Below are 23,108 nucleotides of genomic sequence, written 5' to 3'. Positions count from 1 at the left end.
AGCACACAAGAGCTGACGCAGGTTGAGGATGTGGATGGGACCAGGTAGAGGGAGAGGCACAGAGAGGAGACATCCAAGAGTAAAATTTTAGGAAATGCTATCATTTATGGGAGTCACGCAGATGGAAGAGTCGGACCTAAAAAAAGACTGAGATAATGACCAAGAAACAGAGAACAAATGACCAACAACTAAAAGACAAACTTTTGAATAAATCTGTCAATGCTCTTCCAAATGTACTTGTCCTACCAAACAATTATAACATTCACATTAAAAAAGTAAATGTAAACCGTAAAGAATACTTCTCAAGGTACTATTAAGACTTAGAAACTATTGTTTTAAAAATATTAAATGCTAATAATACTTCCTTTGTTCTCTGGTTTTATAAAAAGCACCACTGACAAGTAATGCATCAGCTAATAAGCTTAATTACTACTTGGTTATTGTTTTTCCCTTTCTACTTACTACTGTGCTATCAAAACTAGCAGAATAACTTCATACTCAGCTTTAAATGAGGCAGTGTGGAATAACAGAAAAAGCATTTGGCTCAAGATCAGGTTCTATTCTTGACTGCCACTAACTAGCTGTTAACCCTGATAATTAACTTAGTTTTTCCATTTGTAAAACAATGGGTCTGGACTGAGTTGCTACCAGGGCCCTTTCTATTTCTGATTCGATGATTATAGTCATAATAAAAGGGTCTGACCAAAGCTTCCCAGGAATAATGTCTGCTCATGTGTATCACTGAAAACATGTGATACATTCCAGTTTCTTCTCTTCCCTCTTCTAATGGTGATGCAAACCATCAAATGAGAAAAGTTCCACTGTATTCCACAATAAGCACCGTGCAAATGTGTCTACAAATTGACAAAAATTAAAGGTATTTCACATGTATCTCCCTACAGAGGGTGGGATTTCTAGGTTCTTTAAACAGAGTTAAAATATATTCTATTTTAGTAGAACAAACCAAAATAATTTCTTTCAGTGACTGCAGTGGAAACAAGTTTAGAGAAGAGAGACCAGCACAGTTTTGTACGTGAAATAAATGAAATGTAGAAAGAAATGAAGTAAAGTGTAATAGAAACTTTAAAAAAAAAAATTCGTGGTCACATGGTTTGTGCCTTGAAATCCTACTTCTTGTCATTTGATATCTTTGTTTGAGATGTTGGAGCGAATAAAACGAGCAAGCTTTAAACGATGGGTCCACCGCAGACAACTTCAGCAAGTGAGGAGCAAATAAAGGGCAAAGCTTTTGTATATGTTTTTAATCCCTACTCCGATGGAGAGGATGAATTTCTTATTCTCCCAGTAACTTATAGTTAAAAATGGAAGAAATACTCAAAATACGTCAACTCATTTCTGACATTCTCAAATCAGTAAAAAAAAAAGAATCAGAATTTGCCTTTATTTCCGCTAATTTTGGTCTTGATCCAAAGGGCTGCAATTGGGTAAAATTTATCTTTTATGCCCATGTTCATGATAAAAACAGCAATATTTTCATTATGCTTCTTGAATTTTTTCCTCCATATCAAGGAAGCACATTGAAATTTAATGAAACTAAGTATTTTAATATCTTCTCACTGTGTCTATACAGAAAACTTCATCTATGGATATGACTAGCCAGATCACTTATACACGGCAAGCATGTGCAGAGGACGCAGACACTGTGTTCAATAAGGCAAGTGCCAGCCAAACCAAACGGATCATGAGAAAGAAGATACAGCACACAGTTCTCGAGAAAAACCTTAGCACCTCACATGCTGCTGGACCAATAGTCAAAAAGTACTAATTGTTTCAATATCTTGAATTCATTACCTGTTATCTGCAGCAAGGCAATTCAACAAATGGATGTGGATAAACTGAAAATCAGCACTAGCATGCAGCATTTCATTTCCTTTACATATTCCCAAAGGGAAGGGATGTAATATTTGAGTGCCTACCTACAACGTACCAAGTATGTGCTGCCTTTTAAACAGTAGACAGTCAATAATATTTGCTAAATGGATGAAAATAAAAGTAAAGTACATAGTTTCTCATTTAGCATCTTCTTTTAACCAGATTATCAGAAATAACATCTAAAAATGTACAACAAAGTTTTAAAATGTTTGATTTCTGTTGTTTCCCATTTTAATAGTAAATAGATTTTTCTATAGAGGCTGGAAAGATATAGTCATTATAAATAGAACTATTATTTAGTTGTACTAAAACTGCTTGATTTTTCTGGAAATCTAATAACTTACAAAAATAACTGATTCTCATTTATATCAATTAATGACTTATTTTCAATTTAATAAAAATTATTCGAGTCTCACAAGGATTTTAACAATTTTAGAACCAATGGAAACCTTTACTCTAATGACTCCATTGTCTTCATTAAGAACAAAAAAAGAAAATGTGCAACAGGAAAGAGCTATACCAGAATGTTTATACTGATTACCTCTGAGTTGTAGGATTACAGTGATTTTTGTTTTCTTCTTAAGCCTTTCCGTATTCTCGAAAATTTCTACATAAATATGTATTACTGAAATGATCAAAAAAAGGGTTTTTTTTTTTTTTTTTTAAGATAGTGTGGAATACCACCACATTAAATGGGTAGAAAGCAAAACAAAACAAAGGCAGCTGTGAATAATCTCTTCTCTAGAATGTAGCTATTTATGCCTATGAATAAGCTTTCAAGGGATGGGGTGGGTGAAGGAACAGGGAATAGACTGAAACGGACAATTAATAATCCTCCACCATACCTAAAGAAAAAGGGAAGAGTCTAAGTAAATTTACCCCTGCTCATCTGTTCAGGCATCTTTATACATCACTTGGGGAAAGAGCATCTAAATTTAAAAAAAAAAAAAAAAATCACAGACATGCTATGGAGAGAAGATTTGGAAAGAATGAACCTCTGCTAAATCTTCTCTAAATCTAACTTCTGAAGGTGTACCCAAGAATTTTTTGTTCTGGTTTCAAAGTAACAAAAGACTAAGTGTAAAAGTAGAATAGGTTCCCTTTTAGAAATAGAAGAAGGAGAACAGAAATAGACTGTGAGGGTGTGATTATGATTCTTACAGAATTTTAATATCATGGGCACATTAAGCAAATTCATGAAATGTGTTTTAACACACCCACTGTTACTGAACAATTCACATGCACCCGAATGGCCTAAATCTCTTCAGGAATTGAGGACTACAGAGCATCATATGATTTTGGAGTCATATTTTCCCATATGGACTATACTGAAGTTCAGAGAGTTTAAATGAACTTTCATCCAACTGTGCAAATCAAAATTCCTATATGTATTTTCCTACCTGTACGAGAAAAGCATGGCAGTTACTTATGAAATACTGTTAGCAGCACCATGAAAAAGAAGCTGATGTACAATGTCATTGCTGTGTATCAAAACTGGTTCTGGTAATTCCTTGGTTTCTCAGGTACAATGCTATAGATGTTACAGTAAGCCTATTGTGACTGCTGGCTTTTCTAGATCTTTGAGAACCATATGAGGGGTTGGGAATGAGAAGAATGATGAGAAAATTATTACCATATTCATGATGACACAGATTACATGACAACATGATATAATGGAAGAGAGCATGAGTCTGAGATCAGGCACTTGGGTCCTGGTCCCAGCCCCATCTCTCATTACCTGGGTAACTACAGTATGTCACCTGACCTCAGGACCTGGACTTTCTCATTTGCAAAATCAGAGAGAGAGGGTGGTCCTAGGTGGCCACTGAGACCCCTTCTACTTCTAAAATTCTAATTTCTCTCCTCTTAATGATTGATTACGACAAAAGTCCAGATCTTTCATGTTTTCTTTAAAGAATTAAAGTTCTTTGAAGAATTCCAACTCCTTCCTAATCAAAAGAGTGTTTAAAAGAAGTTTGGAAGGCTACAACTTTCCTTTGGAGGGAATAAAATACTGAGAAACGACCAGAGTCTCATGTCAACCAAAAAGATCTTACCCATTAGAAAACTGGCATAGCTTAGACAATCTATACAATAATTAGCATTTGTGATTATGGGAAAAGAATGAGGTTTAAAAGGAGAGAAAGGAAGCTGTATTAAAGGAAATTGGTATATTTACTTCTTCCTAATCTCAGTTCTAGACTAACAGGTAAATAATGGAAACACATTTTTAATATGATATACACAGAATCCTAATTCTATAGTAACATGAATTACACATTTTAATGGCAAAAAGGGATATTCCTTGTGTCGCCTTTCAAATCTATTAACGTATTATACTGGTGCATTGCATCAGTGCCAATGAATTCAGTATGCAATGAGTTGAAACTGAAATCACACAAACCCTTGGGTCCTTCTTCCTTGGGAGGGTGAAGGTTTCTAACTGGATCCCGGATACTGCAGTCTGTCCCTGCCCAAGTAAAATCACAGATGCAGGTGGCTTCATTACTACATACCTGTGAAGAAAAAAACAACACAGATGGGGCATTTCACTGTGCTTTGTAGAACAACCACGATACATGAAAAAGAGACATGGGGCAGGGAGGAAGCTTTAGAAACCATTTGGATTTTTTTTAAGTTTCCCATAGCTTTGAACACTACACAAGGGGAAATAATGCATAAATCAAATTGTTGAATGATATTTTTTCTGTTAATTATGGAAAAAAAGATTAAAAGGAAGAAATTCTTAAATTAGACTACTTGTGTTGATATTATTTAACTACACAAGTGTCTGACAAGGTAGTTTTTTCAGAAGTAGCTGTTTCTAGGAACATGCTTTACAAACATATATGCTTAGTTTAATAAATGAATAGATACAAGAGGCACTGCCAGAGATAAAAGACCAGGAGACCTAAGTCACCAATGCATTGCATTACCTTGCCATGCCCAACCCCAAACTCCTTTGGTGACACTTTCTCTACCAAACTAGCACCCCTCTACCTTCCCTGCCAGCCTGTGGTACGACTCTTGTCTCAGTCAGCTAGGTTGAAGACCCCACAGTGATCTTTGTCTCCCTTCTCTTTCTCTGGGGACCAAGCAGCATGATGGAATGGACTTGTAATTTAGGTAAAATAAGTTACCATCTGCAAACTAGAGACAGGGGTGTTTAAAGCTTTGTCTTCCTGTGAAATATATTCAGAGACAGATTAGTAGAGATGACAGAATCAAACTTAGAAGTATTTAACCTAAAATGTTATAATACCACAATTATGATGAACAAGGCTGAACTTAACCTTTCTTAAAAAAAATTTTTAAAGTGGGGGGTAGTCGTAAAGAAGTAAAGGCCTTTTTATGCATTAAATTTTGCTTTTATAACAATAACTGAAATAACTGAAAAGGCTGCCCAGTGATTTTATTTTAATGTAGCAATCATTGAGCACTTTCTATGTGCCAGGTACCTATGCTAAGTGCTTTACGTACATAAAGCCTCTCATTTAATCCTCAGACCAGCACCCTGATGGCTGAGAGAGATTAAGTACCTACCCAAAGGCACTGGGATAGCAAGAAGCAGAGCCAGGATTCAAACCAAGGATTCTTTTTAGCCCCCAAATCAATGCTCTTAATCACTAAACTATCTTGCCTCCCCATGAGCCTATGACTCATCCAAACCCAAAACTCTAGATAGTTGTTGGACACAAGCTTTTTGGGCCTTTCTACCTTGTTCTATTCTGTATTACCTATCTATTTTGGATTATTTTTTACCTTCATTCCAGCATCTCCTTTTTATATTATTGCTCTCCATTTTCTCATGTCTCTTTTCCTATTTCTGAAGTCTATATAAATTTTGAAATGCCTTCCTTTTGCTAAGCTCAATTTAAATAATTATTAAAATTAGTTTTTGAACATGAAGCCTAGGTTTGTCAGTAAGGGCAACTTGCTCACCTGGTTCACAGAATTAAACATATGTACAGGTGTGAATAGGGACAGCATGTTCTCTTTGCTGACAATGGTCCAAGCATGACTGAACAACTTCAAACATGTGAATTACATCAGTGACCCAACCTCTAGTCTAATGTGATCTTGCATACAAAGACACTCAGTATGCATACTGAGTAGCTGAAAGTGAATTACTGAAATGGTTTAAGTTGTTTTTAATTGTACAGAATAGTCACATGGGGTCCACAATTCCTTTAGGAATCATGTCAATCTTCTTCTAACTCTTTAGATGCTGTAATAGTTAATTTTATGTGTCAACTTGACTGGGCCATGGGATGCCCAGATTAAACATCACTTCTGAGTGTGTCTGTGAGGGTGTTTCCAGATGAAAGTAGCATTTGAATTGGTGAACGCCATAAAGTAGACTGCCCTCCCTAATGAGGATGGGCATCATTTAATTCATTGATGGCCTGAAGAGAACTAAAAAGGAAGAGGAAAGAAGAATTTGCCCCTTTTTTCCCTGCTTCATCGCTTGAGCTGGGACACCTCATCTCAGCTTCTGCAGACCTAGGGCTGGATTTACACCATCAGCCTTTGGACTCAAACTGAATTACACCACTGGCTTTCCTGGGTCTCCATCTTACAGGCGTCAGATTGTGACACTTCTCAGCCTCCATAATACTGCGAGTCAATTCCTCATAGTAAATCTCTTTTATATGTATCTATACCTACATTTATATCTATCTATCTATCTCCTACTAATTCTGTTCCTCTGGAGAACACTGACTAATACACATGTCAAGTTATATCTGGAGAATGTGGTGAATACAAATAGCCAGAGATAAAAGAAACAACAAAAATAAAATCTTATCAACACATGGTTTATTCTTAGTAGATAATAGTACTAAGGAAATAATCATAATCACAGACATTGGCAACGGTCACAGCAGGAGTACGGCTGAATTGGAAGTCTAACCCCTGTGAACTTTGAAGATGCCAGACAATGAAGGTTCGAGCTGGAATGTTGATGCCTACTTACCCCGTGGCCTGAACAGACTTTACCCTTGGAATCAAGTGGGCAGCTGCTCATATTTAGGGCTTGAATTTGTAGGCACTTTCGATCTAAACACATCATAGACGGGCCACATGGCGTTCCATCTTCTACATAGCCCATATCTGTATCATCATCTAATATTATGTGAGCACCACTAAAAGGAGAAAGATATCCATACAACCATTAGCACCACACTTAGAAATATAACGTCAGCATGACGGGGCTTAATCTTCGTGAAACTGAAGAGCCTGTCAGTGGACATGGGTTTTTTCTAGCATTTTCCCGCCCTCTCTTCCTTTCCTCCCTCCCCATCTCCCCTTACACTGCACATCATCAGGGAATGTCATTTGTACAAAGTGTATTCTACATCTTTACTTGTTTTCAAGACCCAGCATTAAGACTAGAGGAGATGCTCCATATGGTTTTCCAGCATTTAATCTGTTACCTGCAGTCAATCACCCGGCCTTGATGGTAGAAGGAAGTTGGAATAATCTCACCCTGAAGATTACCAATACGCGGAGCTCGAGTAAGATTGGTACAGAGTAAAAATCCACAGAACACATCACTGAACATTTTTTGTTGTTTAAAAAAAAAAAAAAGACAGAAGAAGACAGGTGAAATCAAGCTCAAAAAAATCAAAACTATGCAGTCCACATGTATTCACAATTCTAAAATATTCTCTTTGCTTCTAAACAAAAACATTTGTTCGGGTATTATTGGTTGGCTATGACCCCCTCCTTCCTTTCTAAGAGGATCACAGTTTTGTTTGGCGAGTGAAGTGTTCTGCCCTGAAATATAGGTCATGACTGGTGTCCAAGGCAGTCATGGAATTCCCATTCCCTACACCCACTTTCCTATCCATCCATCTTTCCCACCCTCCTAGAGCTAAAAGTGGCCCCCAGCTGTAGAAATATGAGAAAAAGCCAGCTAGGGAGTTGCTGAGGAGGATTTTGCTTTCTCAATAAAAGGTTAGAGTCTGACAAGGAGAAGATCTTTTGTTCCTACTCCTGATTCCTACCTTTGAATGTGTAGCTTTTGCATCCACCTGACAACCATGAATTCACAAACTTAAGGATGAAAAGTCAACATGCTAAGGATTACAGAGCAGAGGGACAGAAATCATCAGGGTCCTACCAGCCTATCTGTTAAGAAAACAATGACTCCTAAAAAAGTGGGCAAATCATTAAAGTGGCACATCACAAAAAAAAATCCATATCCAATAAATGAAGGAAAACGTGCCAAATTCCATTTGTAATCTGCGAAATGCAAATTAAAACCACAATAATACAGTAATTCACACCCACAACAATAGATAAAACTAAAATATCTGTCTGATAACAGCAAGTGTTGGTGAGAATGTGGTACAACAAAATTCTCATATGCAAATTCCTGATGGTAGGGTTCACTAGTGCAACCATTACAGAACAGTTTGACATCATCTGGTGACACTGAAAAGTCACATCCCCTGTGACTTAGCAATTTTTCTTCTAGGTATAGGCCTTAGAGAAACATGTACGAATGTGCACTAGGTTGCATATACAAGAGTATTCATAGCAGTATAGTTCCTAATAGCCAAAACATGGCAACAACCCAAATGTCCATCAACATAAAAAGAGAATTAAATTGTAGTATGTTCATATGCACATGTACAGAAATGAGACAAATGAAAAACAGACAGCTGTACTTGAAACACCACAGAAGACTTAAAATGCTGCACTTAAGTTAATGCTTAACTTATTGCAAAATGTGAAATAATATATGAAGTATTGGGGATGGAAACTTAGGTAATAAAACTCTTAAAAGCAAGAAAGCAACTGTCATAAAAGTCAGGATGATGGCAACTCCAGGAGAGAGATGGGGGACTGTCACAGGAAATGACATATTTTTGGGGGGGTGATGCAATATTCTATTTCTTGACCCAGATTGGCATTTTATGCAAGTTCACTTCGTAATTATTTGGTAAAATGTATTATTTGTGTGTCCTTCACTTTTGTTTATATATTATACTTCACAATTTTCAAAGGTTTCAAAAACATACATTTTCCTTAACTCATTGTGGGTTGGGTATTCTATTAGCAGATACTCAAAAGCTCTCTTTTACAATAATCGAATCCATTGCCTCTCAAACTTTGTGAAGTCACAGAAACAAAGAAATGATCACCTTTGTCTAGGACAGGAAGTTAATGAATGAAGCTAATCAAATTCACCAGAGATTTTGACTACTTCAGGCCTCCCTTCCTCCCACTCCTTAGTACCTAAGGATCGGCATCTCAGAACATCTGTACCTCGCTCATGAGATAGCAAATGGTAAGCTCTGTACTCTACTTTTTTGGTTTAATTTTAAAGAAATTACGGTCAAAGATTTGTTGCCTACTTAGACCTCATACATCAAAAACTATGTGGAATTGTAAAGTTTCATAAAGTACAGCATAGAGATTATTAACTAGAGAAATAAAACTTCCCTTAAACCCTTGCTCTCCTTCAAAATTGCAAGAGTCCTCATTGCTATGGGAGGAAAACGGAGGAGCTTTGGCCTGTAACTTAGTTGTTCCATAGATCCAAGTCATGGAATTAACCTTAATAAACTATTAAATCAGAATTCTAATTTTCCTCAGTCAAAGAGAAATATCACCAACGTGCTTTGAAAATGTCTCATTTCCTGAGTAAGAATGCCTCCAATATGCACTAACTAGATGCTTTTTATAAGGGGGAAAAAAATCTCTGGTATAGATATTAGATGTCTAATTAAATCAAATGGTGTTGTTGCACTTGCGAAATGATGAAAAATGTATTTTATTTCACTGCAAATGTTCCCCAAAATATATACGGTCTATATATTCTGCCTCTTAAACTCTGAGTATACTAGTACCTCCACAGGCCATATACCAGTAATCAAGTAAAACACAGCATGTGAGAAATTTTCAGAATTGGTGTGAGAATTTTATGGAAATGGTGTGAATCTATAATATAGTAACATTACAGTCCAAGGCATTTGCCTCTAGATATACTAATATATTTTTAGAACACATGCTTTAAATATTTGAATAGTTGAACACATAAAAAAATCAGAAACACTTATTTTGTGTTCATTTTGCATTTGCATCAGGACTTCCAAGTCCAGTCATTATGGCTCAAAGCTGAACACTCACTGTTTGCTGCACTGGATCCATCGGTCTCCGTTCTTCCCACAGTTCCCCTTCTCAGTGCCTTCTGTATTCAGCTTTTCATAACAGAACTTGTCAGACCCCGCAGCCTCTTTTGGAGGTGGGCAAGAGAAGAAAATTAATTTCAGTTCTCTTTGTTATCCATAACCAATAATTTGCCAGTAATGTTTAACAACTGGTTCTCCAGGAAAAAAAAAAATCCTGGTTTGTAGCATTTGCCAATTCCCACGGTGTAAATACTCCAATGGTTGATTTCAAGCTATCAACGTGATGTCCATTGGCTTGTAAAATTCCTGAAAATTTAACAATTGGCTCTTGCAAGCTGATACAAAAAAGATCCAGCAAGCGTGACACTTTTTAACCTGAGAAACAAATGTCTTCCCAATTCTTTTTGGAGGGTTTGAGGGTAGGAGGTGGGAACAATCATAAGAAAGAATTAGTGAAGTGATACACAGAAAACTAATAAACATTCTTAGTCCTGTTTTATATTAATATTAGGAAAATAATTATAAAGTCTTAGCCCACTGAGAATTTTATGTTGGCATCTGGGTTTTGATATTTAAAAAAATTTTAAGACAAGTATATCTCTATTATCTTTCTTCTGTCAAAACTGAAAGACTGAATATAAATCTGTCAAATAAATCATATTTGCCCAACACTGAAATCACTCATGCCGGGGGCTCTGTTCTCCTTCTGTGTGCTCTCTCTTCCTTTGGGATGACCCAGCCTCAGCCAGCAAGGCCGACCCTACCCCTTTCTTGCTCTTTCTGTCCAGCCCTCGAACTGAGGTTCACTGCAGAAGCACTGCAGATGTCAGGAAGAGAATAGGATAAAAAATAAAATAAAAGGCTAACTTGGTAGGGGTGGGGTAGATATTAAATTCAAGGTACAAAGCAAATCACACAAGTGGCTGATTAATGAATATGACCACTGCACTCAATCCAATCTTTGCAAGCAGCTGCAACGTTCCTTCTCAGAGAGCTACAGCCACTGAATGCCACTGCTGGGTTCTGGTGACAAGCATCCAACCTGAGCAGTTGCATTCTATAGTTTTTGTGACTAAGCTTCACAGTTCTCTTTACTCTCAGCCTTTTCTAGATTCTTTTTTTTAACAATACCCCAAGCCATGCATCTCTTTCAGCAAGACTGGCAGAGAAGAACAATATTAAGAGAAACTGTATGTGTCACCATCAAACAGGAAGAGGCAACCTACTTGTTCCCCAGATGTACTGACACTGGTTGTCCCTGGTCTTGCACTCGCCGTTGTAGCAGCGGCCCTGAGAACAAGAGCACACGTGTGAGGCACATAGTTCATTTTCCTCTAATTTTTTACTACAAGATCTCTTTCTAGTCGACATAAATAAAGATTTCATTCCATCCCCTAATATTTTCATAGAGACCAATTAGAATCACGAACGTCTTAAGAGAAGCGTAAGAAAAAGACAGTTAAGATTTCAAACTCAAACAGACCTCACAGTACAGATCTTTAAAGCCAAACTAATCATCTAAAATTTAAAATCTTATAGGGAACAAAAATTGGAATATTTCTCTGGGTAATACCAAAATGACTGCTAGATTCTCTTGTGTGTGAATGGTTACATTATAACATAGCTAGAAGAAAAAAAACCACAACAGACTGTCATATTTTCTCATAATAGGCTGAAATTATTGAAAGATGGTCTGAACTCAATAAATTAGTTTCCTAATTCTAAAAAAAAAGAAAATTAAAATTCCCTCAATCTGGACAATTTGTCACCAGAGTTATATATAATACATTTAATATTTGGTATACCATAAAGAAACTCTGAATTAGAACCCCACCATCGAAATTTATTTGAGTAGATTTCCCTTCACAGTTCCATTTATCAAAAAGAAAAAAATCCTCTAATGAATCCTTTTAAAACTACATGTAAACCTTATAACCCAGCATACCTGATTCTGGTTGCATGCATATCCATCTTGCTTATGAAGATTTGGTGGGCACTGAAAAATATTATCTTTGTAGTTAATGTTTGGCATGCTAAGTACCTTCGGATAATGTGCACAATATATAAAAATGCAAAACAATGCAAGCATGGTGAATATATAATTAGGAACGTTTAGAAAAACGTGTATCTCCTTAAGTAGGCTATCCAAATTAATTCTCCTATTACTGGTAAAAATAAACAAATAAATAAATAAATTAGGCCCATGCAGTGGATGCTTCTGCTGTTTCTCTGTTTACTGTGAGGTGGAGATAACAAATCACATTCACTTGCCTATGGAGTTAAAAGTAGAAGGGATTAAAATGGACAATGAAGGGAACAAATCCACTTGTTATGTAAGAGAGGACACATTCAGGAACTGGTTTACTAGAATTTGCTCAGCTCCATGAAAATGTCAAATCTACATTTGACCATGCCACTACCTGTGAGCTACTTTACTCAAGTGGAAGAAATACTCTGCCTTTCAACTCAATGTAAGGCTGTATCTACATTACATTTCTGACGTGTCAAACTACAGATTTGTTACTAGAACAGCCTGTGATGTGATGATTATTTCTTTTTTCAGGTCTATTTATCAAATCATTTTTTTAAAGTATACTTCATTTTCCCCAAAAGTTACCCTGTACATAAGTTAAAATTTTTACTCTCTGTGCATCTTACTTATCACATTTAAAAAGACCTTAAAAGGTCAAGTCAAAGGCTCTGCTACAGTGTTCAAAGCAAATATGAAAAGAAAAGAATACACAGGTGTGACAAGTGAACAAGTAACATGGTGATATGCACCAAGGTCTTCCCTCGGTCTTCACTTTCTTAGTAAATAATGTTCCATCCTTCTAGTTGTTCAGACCAAAACCACAGTCATCCTCTATTCTTTTCTCTCTCTTACACTTTCCTTCTAGTCTGTCAGCAAATCCTGCTAGCTCTACCTTCAAAATATAATCACAATCTGACAGCTTTTCTCCACCTCCACTGCTAACATACTGTGCAAGACACCACCATCTCCCACCTGGGTTACTGCAGTAGCCTCTTAACTGAGTCCCTGCTTCCAGCCCAGCCTCCTATTGTCCACACTGCTATCAGGGTGATCCCTTTAAAAATGTAAATATTATCAATCCCTGTACTGACCAGCAAAAAAAGAAAAAATAAACGTGAGATCATGTTAATCCCCTGCTCAAAATCCTCAAATGGCTTCCCAACCTACTTACTGGCCTTCAAAGTTCAGCATGACCTGCTCCTCCCCACCCCACGTGTCACCTCTGTGACCTCATGGCTGACGCGACTCTGCACAACTGTGGCAGGCACTGTGCCCCATGGCCTTTGCCTTTGCTCTCTTTCAGTCTTTCCCCAGATTTCCCATGGCTACTCCCTCACCTTCTTAGGGCTTTGCTCAAATAGCACCATCTCAAAGAGGCCTTCTCTAACCACACTCTTCAGAACCACAACTCCTTCCCATGCTGACATGCTCTGCTCACCATTCCCTGGTTTTTTCCTTCTTCATACTTATCACCAAATGACGATTCATATATTTTACTTTTTTTTTGTTTATTGTTGTTCCCACCACAATGTGAGCTCCATGCAGACAGGATCTCATGTGTTTTGTTCCCACTGCCTTCCTAACACCTACAACAATACCAGACACGTGGTAGGTGTACAATTACTACAGGCTGACTGAGAAGATAAATGAATGACCCATACAGATACAATTAAGTTATTCTATTCTATACATATCAAGCTGTTTACCAAGTTCCCCACGAAAAGATGCTAGAACTAATTTAGTATTCCTAAGAAGCAGTAACTTACTACAGACCATTTTGAGGTAAAATGCTTCGGTTCTACATCTTTCTAAAGAACAACTGACTCTCATACAAGCGTCATTCACCACAGCCTTTCATTCAACCTGACGGTGAGTATTCAAAGGACGTAATCATCAGCACTAAAACGTGGAGTCCTGTGCCAACGGCACAAAAACAGAGATCCCTATGGCCTCCTTCATCCATCCGAATCCTTTCAAAACACAATCATTATCTCATTAATCCACTATCATTAATTATTCACTTACTCCAAAACTAATGCAACCACAGTAAACAGTAATGCAAGAGAAATGTTGCTACTAGAATAGGCACATTGGGATCCAAAATTAATTAGACATATTTCACTTTTGTGATCTTTCAAGAAGGAAAAAACTTGTAGAATTCTTTACTAATTTTTAAAAAAGCCCTTATAAAATGGCTTAGCCACATGAGAGATTTCTAATCAATTTGTTTTTAGTTTAGGCTAATAAAAGCCAGTTGCCTATCACTGAAATGTTTATCATGGGAAATTATGGGTCGTCTTACACTCTCTAGGGACATTCAAAACAGGAGAAGCATAAATCTGTGCACTTTATTCTGCTTGTGGGTAGAGCTTTGGATTCACTCTTTAAATATCATTCCAACCCCCAGTTTTATGCTGTGCAGAAAGGTTCACTTGAGGCAGGCAGGCTTCAATAGAGTAACTGCATTTAAATCTGTTTATTTTAAATTGTGATATACCACCCATTTAGATGACAATTTCATAGTGCTAACAAAAAATATTTCCCACATCTTTTAAATATCGTTATTATAGAATCCAACATTGTTTACCAAGCATTTCTCCAAGTTGCACCATTATTATTTATTCTATCATAAACTGTGAATTTAAAAAGTGGCTCAGAGGCATCAGTAAATGCTAATATCAAAATTAAACAAACACTATTATGAGATAAAAGAGATAAAGTCATAATGCTGCCTGTAGATACTGATTCTTAGAGATGCAAAGATTCCATTTTCTTAATAATTATTAGTATCAATTATATTCAAAGTTCACTATCTCTTACAGAGTAAAAGAATAATTTGGAAGGTTTTAACTCCCTCTACTCCAATTATCTATTTCAGGTTTATTCTGATAATGTTTAAAAATTATTAACAAGAATACTCTATTCTAATATGCCACTGAGAAATTAATTTAACAGTACAATTTTCACCTTAGACACATGAGATAAAAGGAAAAAAAGTGTTTTACTTAGATGACAGAATATTAGGCTGAACAAAGAACCCTCATCATAAAAGCCTTATTTCCAGTAAATTTTAGGGCAATTCAAAAGTTAAAGATTGGAATGAAAAAAATATATACTTCTAAAAGATCTGAATACACAGAACTAAAACCATATATAGTGGGTATAAAAACAGTAGTATTTTACAAAGCTAAAAATACAACTCAGTGAAACAGTATCAGAATTATCACTTGTCATTAATCACAGAAGCTACTACTGTTAGCCATTATGTTATAGAAAAACTGCAGAAAAAACTGTTTACATATTTAAATGTAAGAAACAGGCATAAAAATTGCCAAAAAAAATAGTCTGAACATATTTCACTGTATCATATCCTTAAAAGGGTCCATATTTATTGAGCTTCAGATAATAGTTAACAAGAGCTCTCTAAAAGGTTAATTAGGAACCTTTCTTTCTCTCTCCTCATGTTTCCTTCCAATTAAGAGAATGCATTTAGTGTAACTCCAGCTACTCTTTACTCACTTCTACCACTGCGAGGTAGAGTGACTGACTGATAAACTTGGGAAGAATAACTAGGCATTCTGGCTCAGTTCTGCCGTTCTTCTCTAAGCAGCAAGCCTACCTCCATACATCATGCATTCTCCACTGCTCCTCCAAATCATACATTGCGTAAGGACCCATCTCTGCAGGCAGAGGTCACTCTGGGCCCAATTTTGTCAGTAACCAGTTGTGGCTACAGCCTAAACTGGGATCTCTTTAGAGACCCATTAAGTGCTCACAGTAAGCTATGGTCTTCAACTTGGCCATTTTCGATAATAAAGGTGATATATTGACCTCCAACATAATTTATCGTGAGCCCCTTGGACAACATAATACTGGGCAATACGTAACTCCATTCCTGGAAACTTATCCTAAGGCGATAACTCTGAACAAGAAAAGCTCTTTTAAAAATGCACAAACAGGTTCACTTCCATACTAATTATTATGATGAAAAACTACCAGAATCTAAATATCCACCACTGGTAAATCAACTAATAAATCAACTGATAAACCTACATGATAGACTCTCATGCAATTAAAAAAATGGTATAATAGGAAGAAAAATGCTTTTGAAGTAATGTCAGAATGAAAATAAAGGTAGAACGAAATCCAAAATTACCATGGCCTACAAGTCCTTATCTGCCCTGATTCCTGACTCCCTTTTTTGAGTCTTTTCCACTGTTCTCCAACTATCCTTGCTCTCATTCTATTTCTTGAAGAAGCCAAGCTTCTGTACTCACTGTTTACCAACTAGCTCCTTCTCATTTCTGTCTCTACTTAAATGCCACCTTCTCCAGGAAAATGTACTTGATCACCCTGTATCTAAAGCTCTCCACCCCATCACTCTTCTCACATTGCCTTATTTTATGTTTCACACTTACCACCATCTGATTTTTGTTTCCTTATTTGCCTTTCTATACCCAGCAAAATGTCAGTTCCATAAGAGCAAGGACTTGTCTGTCTGGTTCCCTACCATATCCCAGCATTTACTGCAGTGATTGACACACAGTAGGTACTTAACTAATGTTCATCTGAATGACAAAGAAAGACAATATATAAATAGAAAAACATAAAAACTATATAAAGAAGGAATTCTAGAAGGCAACATTAATTATAATGTTATATGAATTTTAACAGGAAGAAAATCATGCGAAAGCATATAGGCCACGAAGCCAGGGCTATGCACTCAGGACAGCAGCAGCAACAGAGAACTAAGAAAGGTGGATTTCTGTTCCCAATCCCATTTCAACCACAGCAGTGCTGCTTGTCCCTGGTTTTCTACATTAGGATTCCATTCAAATTTGTTAAAAGAAAGGGTTTTTTGGTTTTAACATGTTTGAAAACAGTACACTAGTGTGCTTCATCAATGTGCATGCAGTGTTTAATATGTGGGGACCAAGAAAGAAAAATCAATTAGTTGGGTATAAATCATAAAGAACACTAACTATGAAGCAGAGATTTGGAAGAAAAAGAGATTTAAGTCCAAAAAAAATAAACCACATCAAATTTTCCTAAAATAAAGGTATGATGAAGAGCTAGAAATAACTACAAAACAGAGCAAAACAAAAGATAAAACAAAAGGAACCAAACCATATTCACACGTGTAATCTATATTGAAAGCTTTAAAATGTCTATTTACAAATAAAATGTATTACCTAAAACTCAGTTTGCCATACCTGGCCAGAGTCTCCAGTACAATACTCAGTAATATCACAGCCGTTCACAGCATCCCGACATTCATACCCTCTTGGCTGAAACTGCAAATCAAAATTCAATATTATGAGTATTTTAATTAATATTTCAGAGAGTTAGCATTCTTTTAATCACCAACAATTCTTATACTCTTTCCTAGCCATCACCAAACTCTCTTTATGAATTAGCAATACAGGCAGACCCAGCTTTCACTAATTTACCTACTAGCTTGGATGTTAATCTTTCTTTAGCTAAATATACATCATCAAATTTCAATGAATTCATATAAATTACCTTCAGAAATGCCAGTGAATGCCTATTGTATACAAGGCATTTTGTCTGTCTGGGGAGGGGGTGGGTAAAAGATGAAGGAAAGAGCCCATTACCCTCAAGCAATTTATAATCCAGCTGAGGACATGAAGCAAGTATAAACTAAGGAAGATTCTTCTAGAATACCATAATGTATACTGCCCCTTGGTGTTGAAAAATAATAAAACCATGCAATTTTATGGTTATAAGAAGTACTAGATGTCTAATACTAGAGAAAATGGAAAACTAGAAGTGACTTTTCAAAAATAACTGGAGGTCTCTATAAAAAGACTCTTTGTGTCCACATACACACACACATTATATACCTATACAAATATACATACATATATTACTTTTCTATCCGGCTTTCCTGCTTTATAGGGGATTTTAAAACCCCAGTGGGAAAATATGACTAGCTCTTATGCTCAGGGTCTAAAATAAATTATGCTAAGTTTTTTTAAAAAAAACGTTATAAATAGGTCATATTATTAAAAAGACCACAGGAATTATCCCTGTTCTATTTAACAATTTAATTTGGTTTTCACTTGCATTAGTAGAGCAACTCCCAATGTTTATTTTGGAAGCATTATAGGTATTTTCTTAAGGAGACTTTGGAGGATAAGATGGTTGATAGTGAATAATAAATAGTAAAAGTAAATGTTATAATCCATAGAATTTGGTTAGATTTATTGATTCTACAAAATTGCCAGACTAATAAGCACACTGTAACCAACAAATTTGTAACAAGCTACACAAATGTTCAATATACACACTCAGATAGGTAACTAATCTGTCAATCAAGAGGAAGACAAAATTGTCAAGGAACTCACAAGACATGAGGTATTGTTACAGCAGGGCCCGTCACTGCAGTGGGCCCCATTGGAGAGAGAGCATTTCTTGCAACACAATCCATAGCATTCCTAGAGAAAACACCTCATGTGAGTAAGTGAAGAATCTCACCCACTGCTCAGCCAGCATCCCCTCCACATGTGACTTATGCATAATCCAAATGAGTAGATTTGCTCAACCGTAAGCAAATATTGGGGAAAGAATTAATCACTCTAAACAATGATAGATTCCTTCCTGCCATATCTCTCAGCAAAGTATGAACTTCTATAAAAGGGCTTCTCTCCCAAGGAGTAAGCTTATGTTTTAACCAGCACCCCACCCCTGATAAGTTCTACTAATATTCATTAGCTCTACTACATTCCAATCTAGTTTTATGAAGACAAAAAAAATACACAACACAGAAAGGTTTCATGATTTGATAAAGCTTGTCTGAGATGAATACGAGCTATGTATTTTTAAGAGGTAGGGAATTTGATTAGAAGAATCCATCAGCTTTTTTCAGACAAGGCCATAAAGACATGACTAATTCTAACACGTCTGAGCTGGGATTAAGCATTGATCAGAGAGCTCAGAAAGAAAGACAGTAAGACCACAATGAAGGATAGCGTGGGCTTCTCACAAATGCTGTTCTTGTTTGCTCTGGGTAAGATCTGTGCTGCAGGTAGAGAAGGTCTCCAATACCTACCACATGGAAACCACAATCACATTCCTCCCCAGCTTCTACATATCCATTTCCACATTCTGTGGGCTCAAACAGCTGAAAGAGATTAGGCAGGGAAAGGAAAAATGTTTCAATTTAGCACAGAAAATCAACATACCAACTGGGCCACATACATGGCCCTATAATCAGCGATCACGTGATATTCTTCTGTGATCTGTTGTTTTGGCATCTTATAAATGATGTCTGTGTGGGAAAAACTGTTCATTTATTAATAACATTTCTAAAGAACATATTTGAAATGGGGTAGTATCTCTCGGGGGAATTCTCTGCACTGGGCTCCAGAGACAACCTCTAGCATTAGAGTTACTTTTTATGGAGATAAGCTGTCAAGAAGAATAGATCACTTTTCATATTTGCTAATGGATCTAAAATGCATTGCTAATAAAACTCACAGATATCTAATTTGCTGAGAAGGCAGCTAAGAAGCCACAAAAATTACCAAAAATTTAAGCATGCTTCAGTTACAGCCAAATTTGTTATATACAATCAAGTAAATGCAAATAAACTTAGAGAAAATATGTTGCTAGAAATCCAAACCCATCATTCTCATTGAAAAGAAATCTGCACTGTCTGAAGCACATTAAGTAAATGTGCAGACATATGCATGGATATACAGAAATCTCCCAATCATTCCTGGAGCAATGGAAGAGTCAAATTTCTGACCAATCTACCCTTTTGGTGCCATGAACTTGCTTGTGAGATAAACTTTATTATAGACCGATTGTTGAGGCAGTTGATTATTTATGAGAAACATGCCTACTTCCCATCACCTGAGGCAGGATTTCTCCAGGCATGATCACCACCCCTGGGTGAAGACTGAAGCAGCACATCCCAAACCAAATGGTCAGAGCCATGAACATGAGAGGAAGAAAGAGACTGTCCCCAGCAGCTGTGTACATCCCCAGGAAGGGTTGCCTTCCATTGGGTCCACCTGAGAAAGACCTAATCCTCCTTCCACTTCCAGGAAGGCAAAACTATTATCAGAAGTAAGGAAGGTTTCCAGGCTACTTGAGTGGGACTCCCCTGTGGGAAAGTCCAGTGAGTGAAATCAACAGTCCTAATCTCTGTGGTATTTTGATTAGTAGACAGGAGAAAATGGAAAAGGGAAGGCCTGGCTAGAACATGGCCAGCACGTTCTGTCAGGCCTACCATTCTTCCATTCTTAGGATTCTTTCTCCATCCTGAGACGGACAAGTCACTACCTCAAACCAGATGGAAAACGTGGCAGTTGGGAAGATTCCTAAAGCACAGAAAACACGTGCATAGATAGTGTGAAAATAACACATAACATATGACTAAAAACACGTAGGGAAGAGAGTCAGTTCTCTGATAAGTACATATACACTATTTCACTGGAATCCATAGTGTTGTTGTTTTTTTAACCATTGTAGTATGTAGTTCAAAAAGAGAAAACATTCCATATTTACTAACTTTTAAAACTGAAGATATATATTATTTTTATTTAGTTTCCAAGTTATTGGAATAATTTTCTTCCTATTCACAGGCAATTTCAGAATCCAGTGATGAATTTTTATGCGAATGCTAGAAACCTTAACCTTTCCACACAAGTTAGTGTTGTTTCCTCAAGCATGATGCTTATAATTAGGTGGTAAGCTACAAGGTAGGTAAAATTAGCTGTGTAAACTGCAATTCAAAAATGCTTGTAACTCACATTCGTTCATCATTACTTATTTCACTCAGTTTAAACACTTTGAAGCTTTCACATCTCTGTTGCATTGAGATCAATGCCATTAAAGGCAGACAATGGCTTTAATGTTGCAAGGTCACTTGAAAAGTCCTGCTTCTTTATCCGCGGACTTACTAAGATTTCATACAGATGTCAGGCATCAAACTACCATCCCCTGACTACGGCAGTGTATATTAATTATCCACATTAGTTACTGATTTTCTTTTAAAGGTTAATATGATTTCACCACTCTCTCAATTTGTAGAATATTAAACATTTTGTACAGCAATGAACGATATTTGACTTATGAAGTAGTGTTTTAAAAGAAAATTTGAAATTTGACATGTTATAATTTCTATGCCATCTGCTAATTAGCATCAACCCTGTCTTTTTGCCTTTTGAGCAACTTCATTTCCACACATGCAACTGTAGATCTGCAGTCCCTCATCCAAAAGCTTTATAGCCAGTAAGTTTGAGAATTCTGGCTTTGCTAGATTTTAGAAAAGTAGGATGTATTTACCATGTTCTATGTAATAGTCCCAAAGGGCCAGGGACACACCCTATAAATAAATACATTAACATTTCTGCAGTAAGACTTATGAATATTTACACTATGAGGGATAAATATTTTCCATTTAGAACAAGTTTTACTGTCAAATGTGTTTTCTGAAAACTCATAGAAAACAATTTTAGAGTTTTCTGAATTAAAGATTTATGGATAAGGAATTGTGACACTGTATATACAAATTTTGATGAACTGCCAATTGAGAACGTGGACCTCCCTAGATGAAGAGATTATGCAATATAAATACATACTTGCATTCATGGCATCCATAAATACCTTAGGCTATTTTTAGATGACCAATTTTAGTAATGATTCCTGTCCAGGAGAAGAGAGCACTCAAAAAAATCAAGAAATTAGTTAGGCTCCTAGAGAGAATGTCAAGGGGAAATGGAATTTTTATCAGATAAATGGGTTAAAGTAATATTCTATCTTAATCTAACCTACTATCTCTTAGCAGCAGGTTGAAAACCCTAACATGAAAATTTCAAAGATATTTTAATTGAAGGATTGTTTGCTTTTTGGAGGGGAGAGTCAGAGGTGGGGGTGGGGGGAGTGTTGTGCTAGCACTAAGAAACTATTCTTAGAACACTGAATCTATGGTTTTGTCATTCATTTAAACAGGACTCAGTCTTCACCATAAGGTTTTTTGTAACTAAATATTGATCCGATTGACAGGAAAACTGTTTTCCAAGACAAGTATCTGATATTCAGCACAATTCCTTTGTAAAGCAATGGAGAAATAAATACACTTTCTAAGTTACTAACCTTGGTTGGCCTGTTGAAAAGGCAGGATCCACCCCCTCTCTGTAAAAAGTCTCTATATTCCAAAATGCTGCACTTTGAGAATTTTCGGGAATGGGATACCCTGAGAAAACAAAGAATTAATTATTAAGGCAGCCATCAGAGAAGAAAATTAAAACCCTTGGATTAGAACAAAATGTTCCCTCTGGATCCAGATGAATCTACACAAATTTTGACAAGGCACTTATATTCAAATTCCCAAATAAGTATGTGTGGCAATGTTTATAAAAATAGAAATTCAAAGAAAATCAGAGATTTGGGGGCTAGGTTACAACCTCCTCAGCAGTCAAGAACTTTTGTGACCTGGCTTGAACAGTTTTTGAAAAGCTCATCACAATACATCTTCATGTATTTTAAAGTGTGATAATTTTATTTGCTAATTCTCAGTAAAGGCAAGCATTTTTTTGCCTCTGTCTTAAATAAAAGGAACTCATGAATCTACTAGATTTTAATTTGGAGGAGGGAGTTGTGAGGGTCAATTTATTAAAGACTATATAATGTAGGCTTCAAAAACAACTATTCCAGTAAACAAGGAAACCCTAAAGAGATGTGTTAGACAATACATATATATGTACCTATGTTTCTAGTGTGTATACACACAGCAAAAACAGAATTAGGGTAAGCTCTTTATTCTCAGTTTCAAATACTATTTGGTGATATTCATGATTTAGCAGGAATATAAAATGAGCCTTTCTGAGATTTACGTAAACAAATCAATACTTTTATGTCAGTACACAGAGGAACATTAATCACATGGTCAAGGCTAAGCTGAATGTTACATACTGACTCCTTGGGAATATTTGTAATAGTTCTTGATTTGAAAATGGTAGGACACTTATTCTAGGATGTAATAGAATAGTTTATGTATTTCTGATGTGTGA

General features: G+C 36.3%; 1 protein-coding gene across 1 annotated transcript in view; it reads right to left on the bottom strand.

Moving 5' to 3' along the window:
* ADAM23 (ADAM metallopeptidase domain 23) overlaps nucleotides 1-23,108 on the bottom strand; it is a 171,965-nt gene that overhangs the window by 22,445 nt on the left and 126,412 nt on the right. The window contains exons 15-24 of the mRNA XM_063111068.1: nucleotides 22,192-22,291; nucleotides 19,139-19,210; nucleotides 18,435-18,524; nucleotides 17,280-17,360; nucleotides 11,980-12,030; nucleotides 11,261-11,324; nucleotides 10,033-10,138; nucleotides 7,329-7,448; nucleotides 6,869-7,037; nucleotides 4,298-4,409 (exon numbers count right to left, since the gene is read on the bottom strand). Of these exons, the coding sequence (XP_062967138.1) occupies nucleotides 4,298-4,409; nucleotides 6,869-7,037; nucleotides 7,329-7,448; nucleotides 10,033-10,138; nucleotides 11,261-11,324; nucleotides 11,980-12,030; nucleotides 17,280-17,360; nucleotides 18,435-18,524; nucleotides 19,139-19,210; nucleotides 22,192-22,291 (965 nt within the window). The remainder of the gene's footprint in view (nucleotides 1-4,297; nucleotides 4,410-6,868; nucleotides 7,038-7,328; nucleotides 7,449-10,032; nucleotides 10,139-11,260; nucleotides 11,325-11,979; nucleotides 12,031-17,279; nucleotides 17,361-18,434; nucleotides 18,525-19,138; nucleotides 19,211-22,191; nucleotides 22,292-23,108) is intronic.

This window comes from Cynocephalus volans, chromosome 1 (assembly GCF_027409185.1).
Source record: "Cynocephalus volans isolate mCynVol1 chromosome 1, mCynVol1.pri, whole genome shotgun sequence".
Classification (NCBI taxonomy): Eukaryota; Metazoa; Chordata; class Mammalia; order Dermoptera; family Cynocephalidae; genus Cynocephalus; species Cynocephalus volans.
This window is presented reverse-complemented; position numbering and strand designations above follow the sequence as displayed.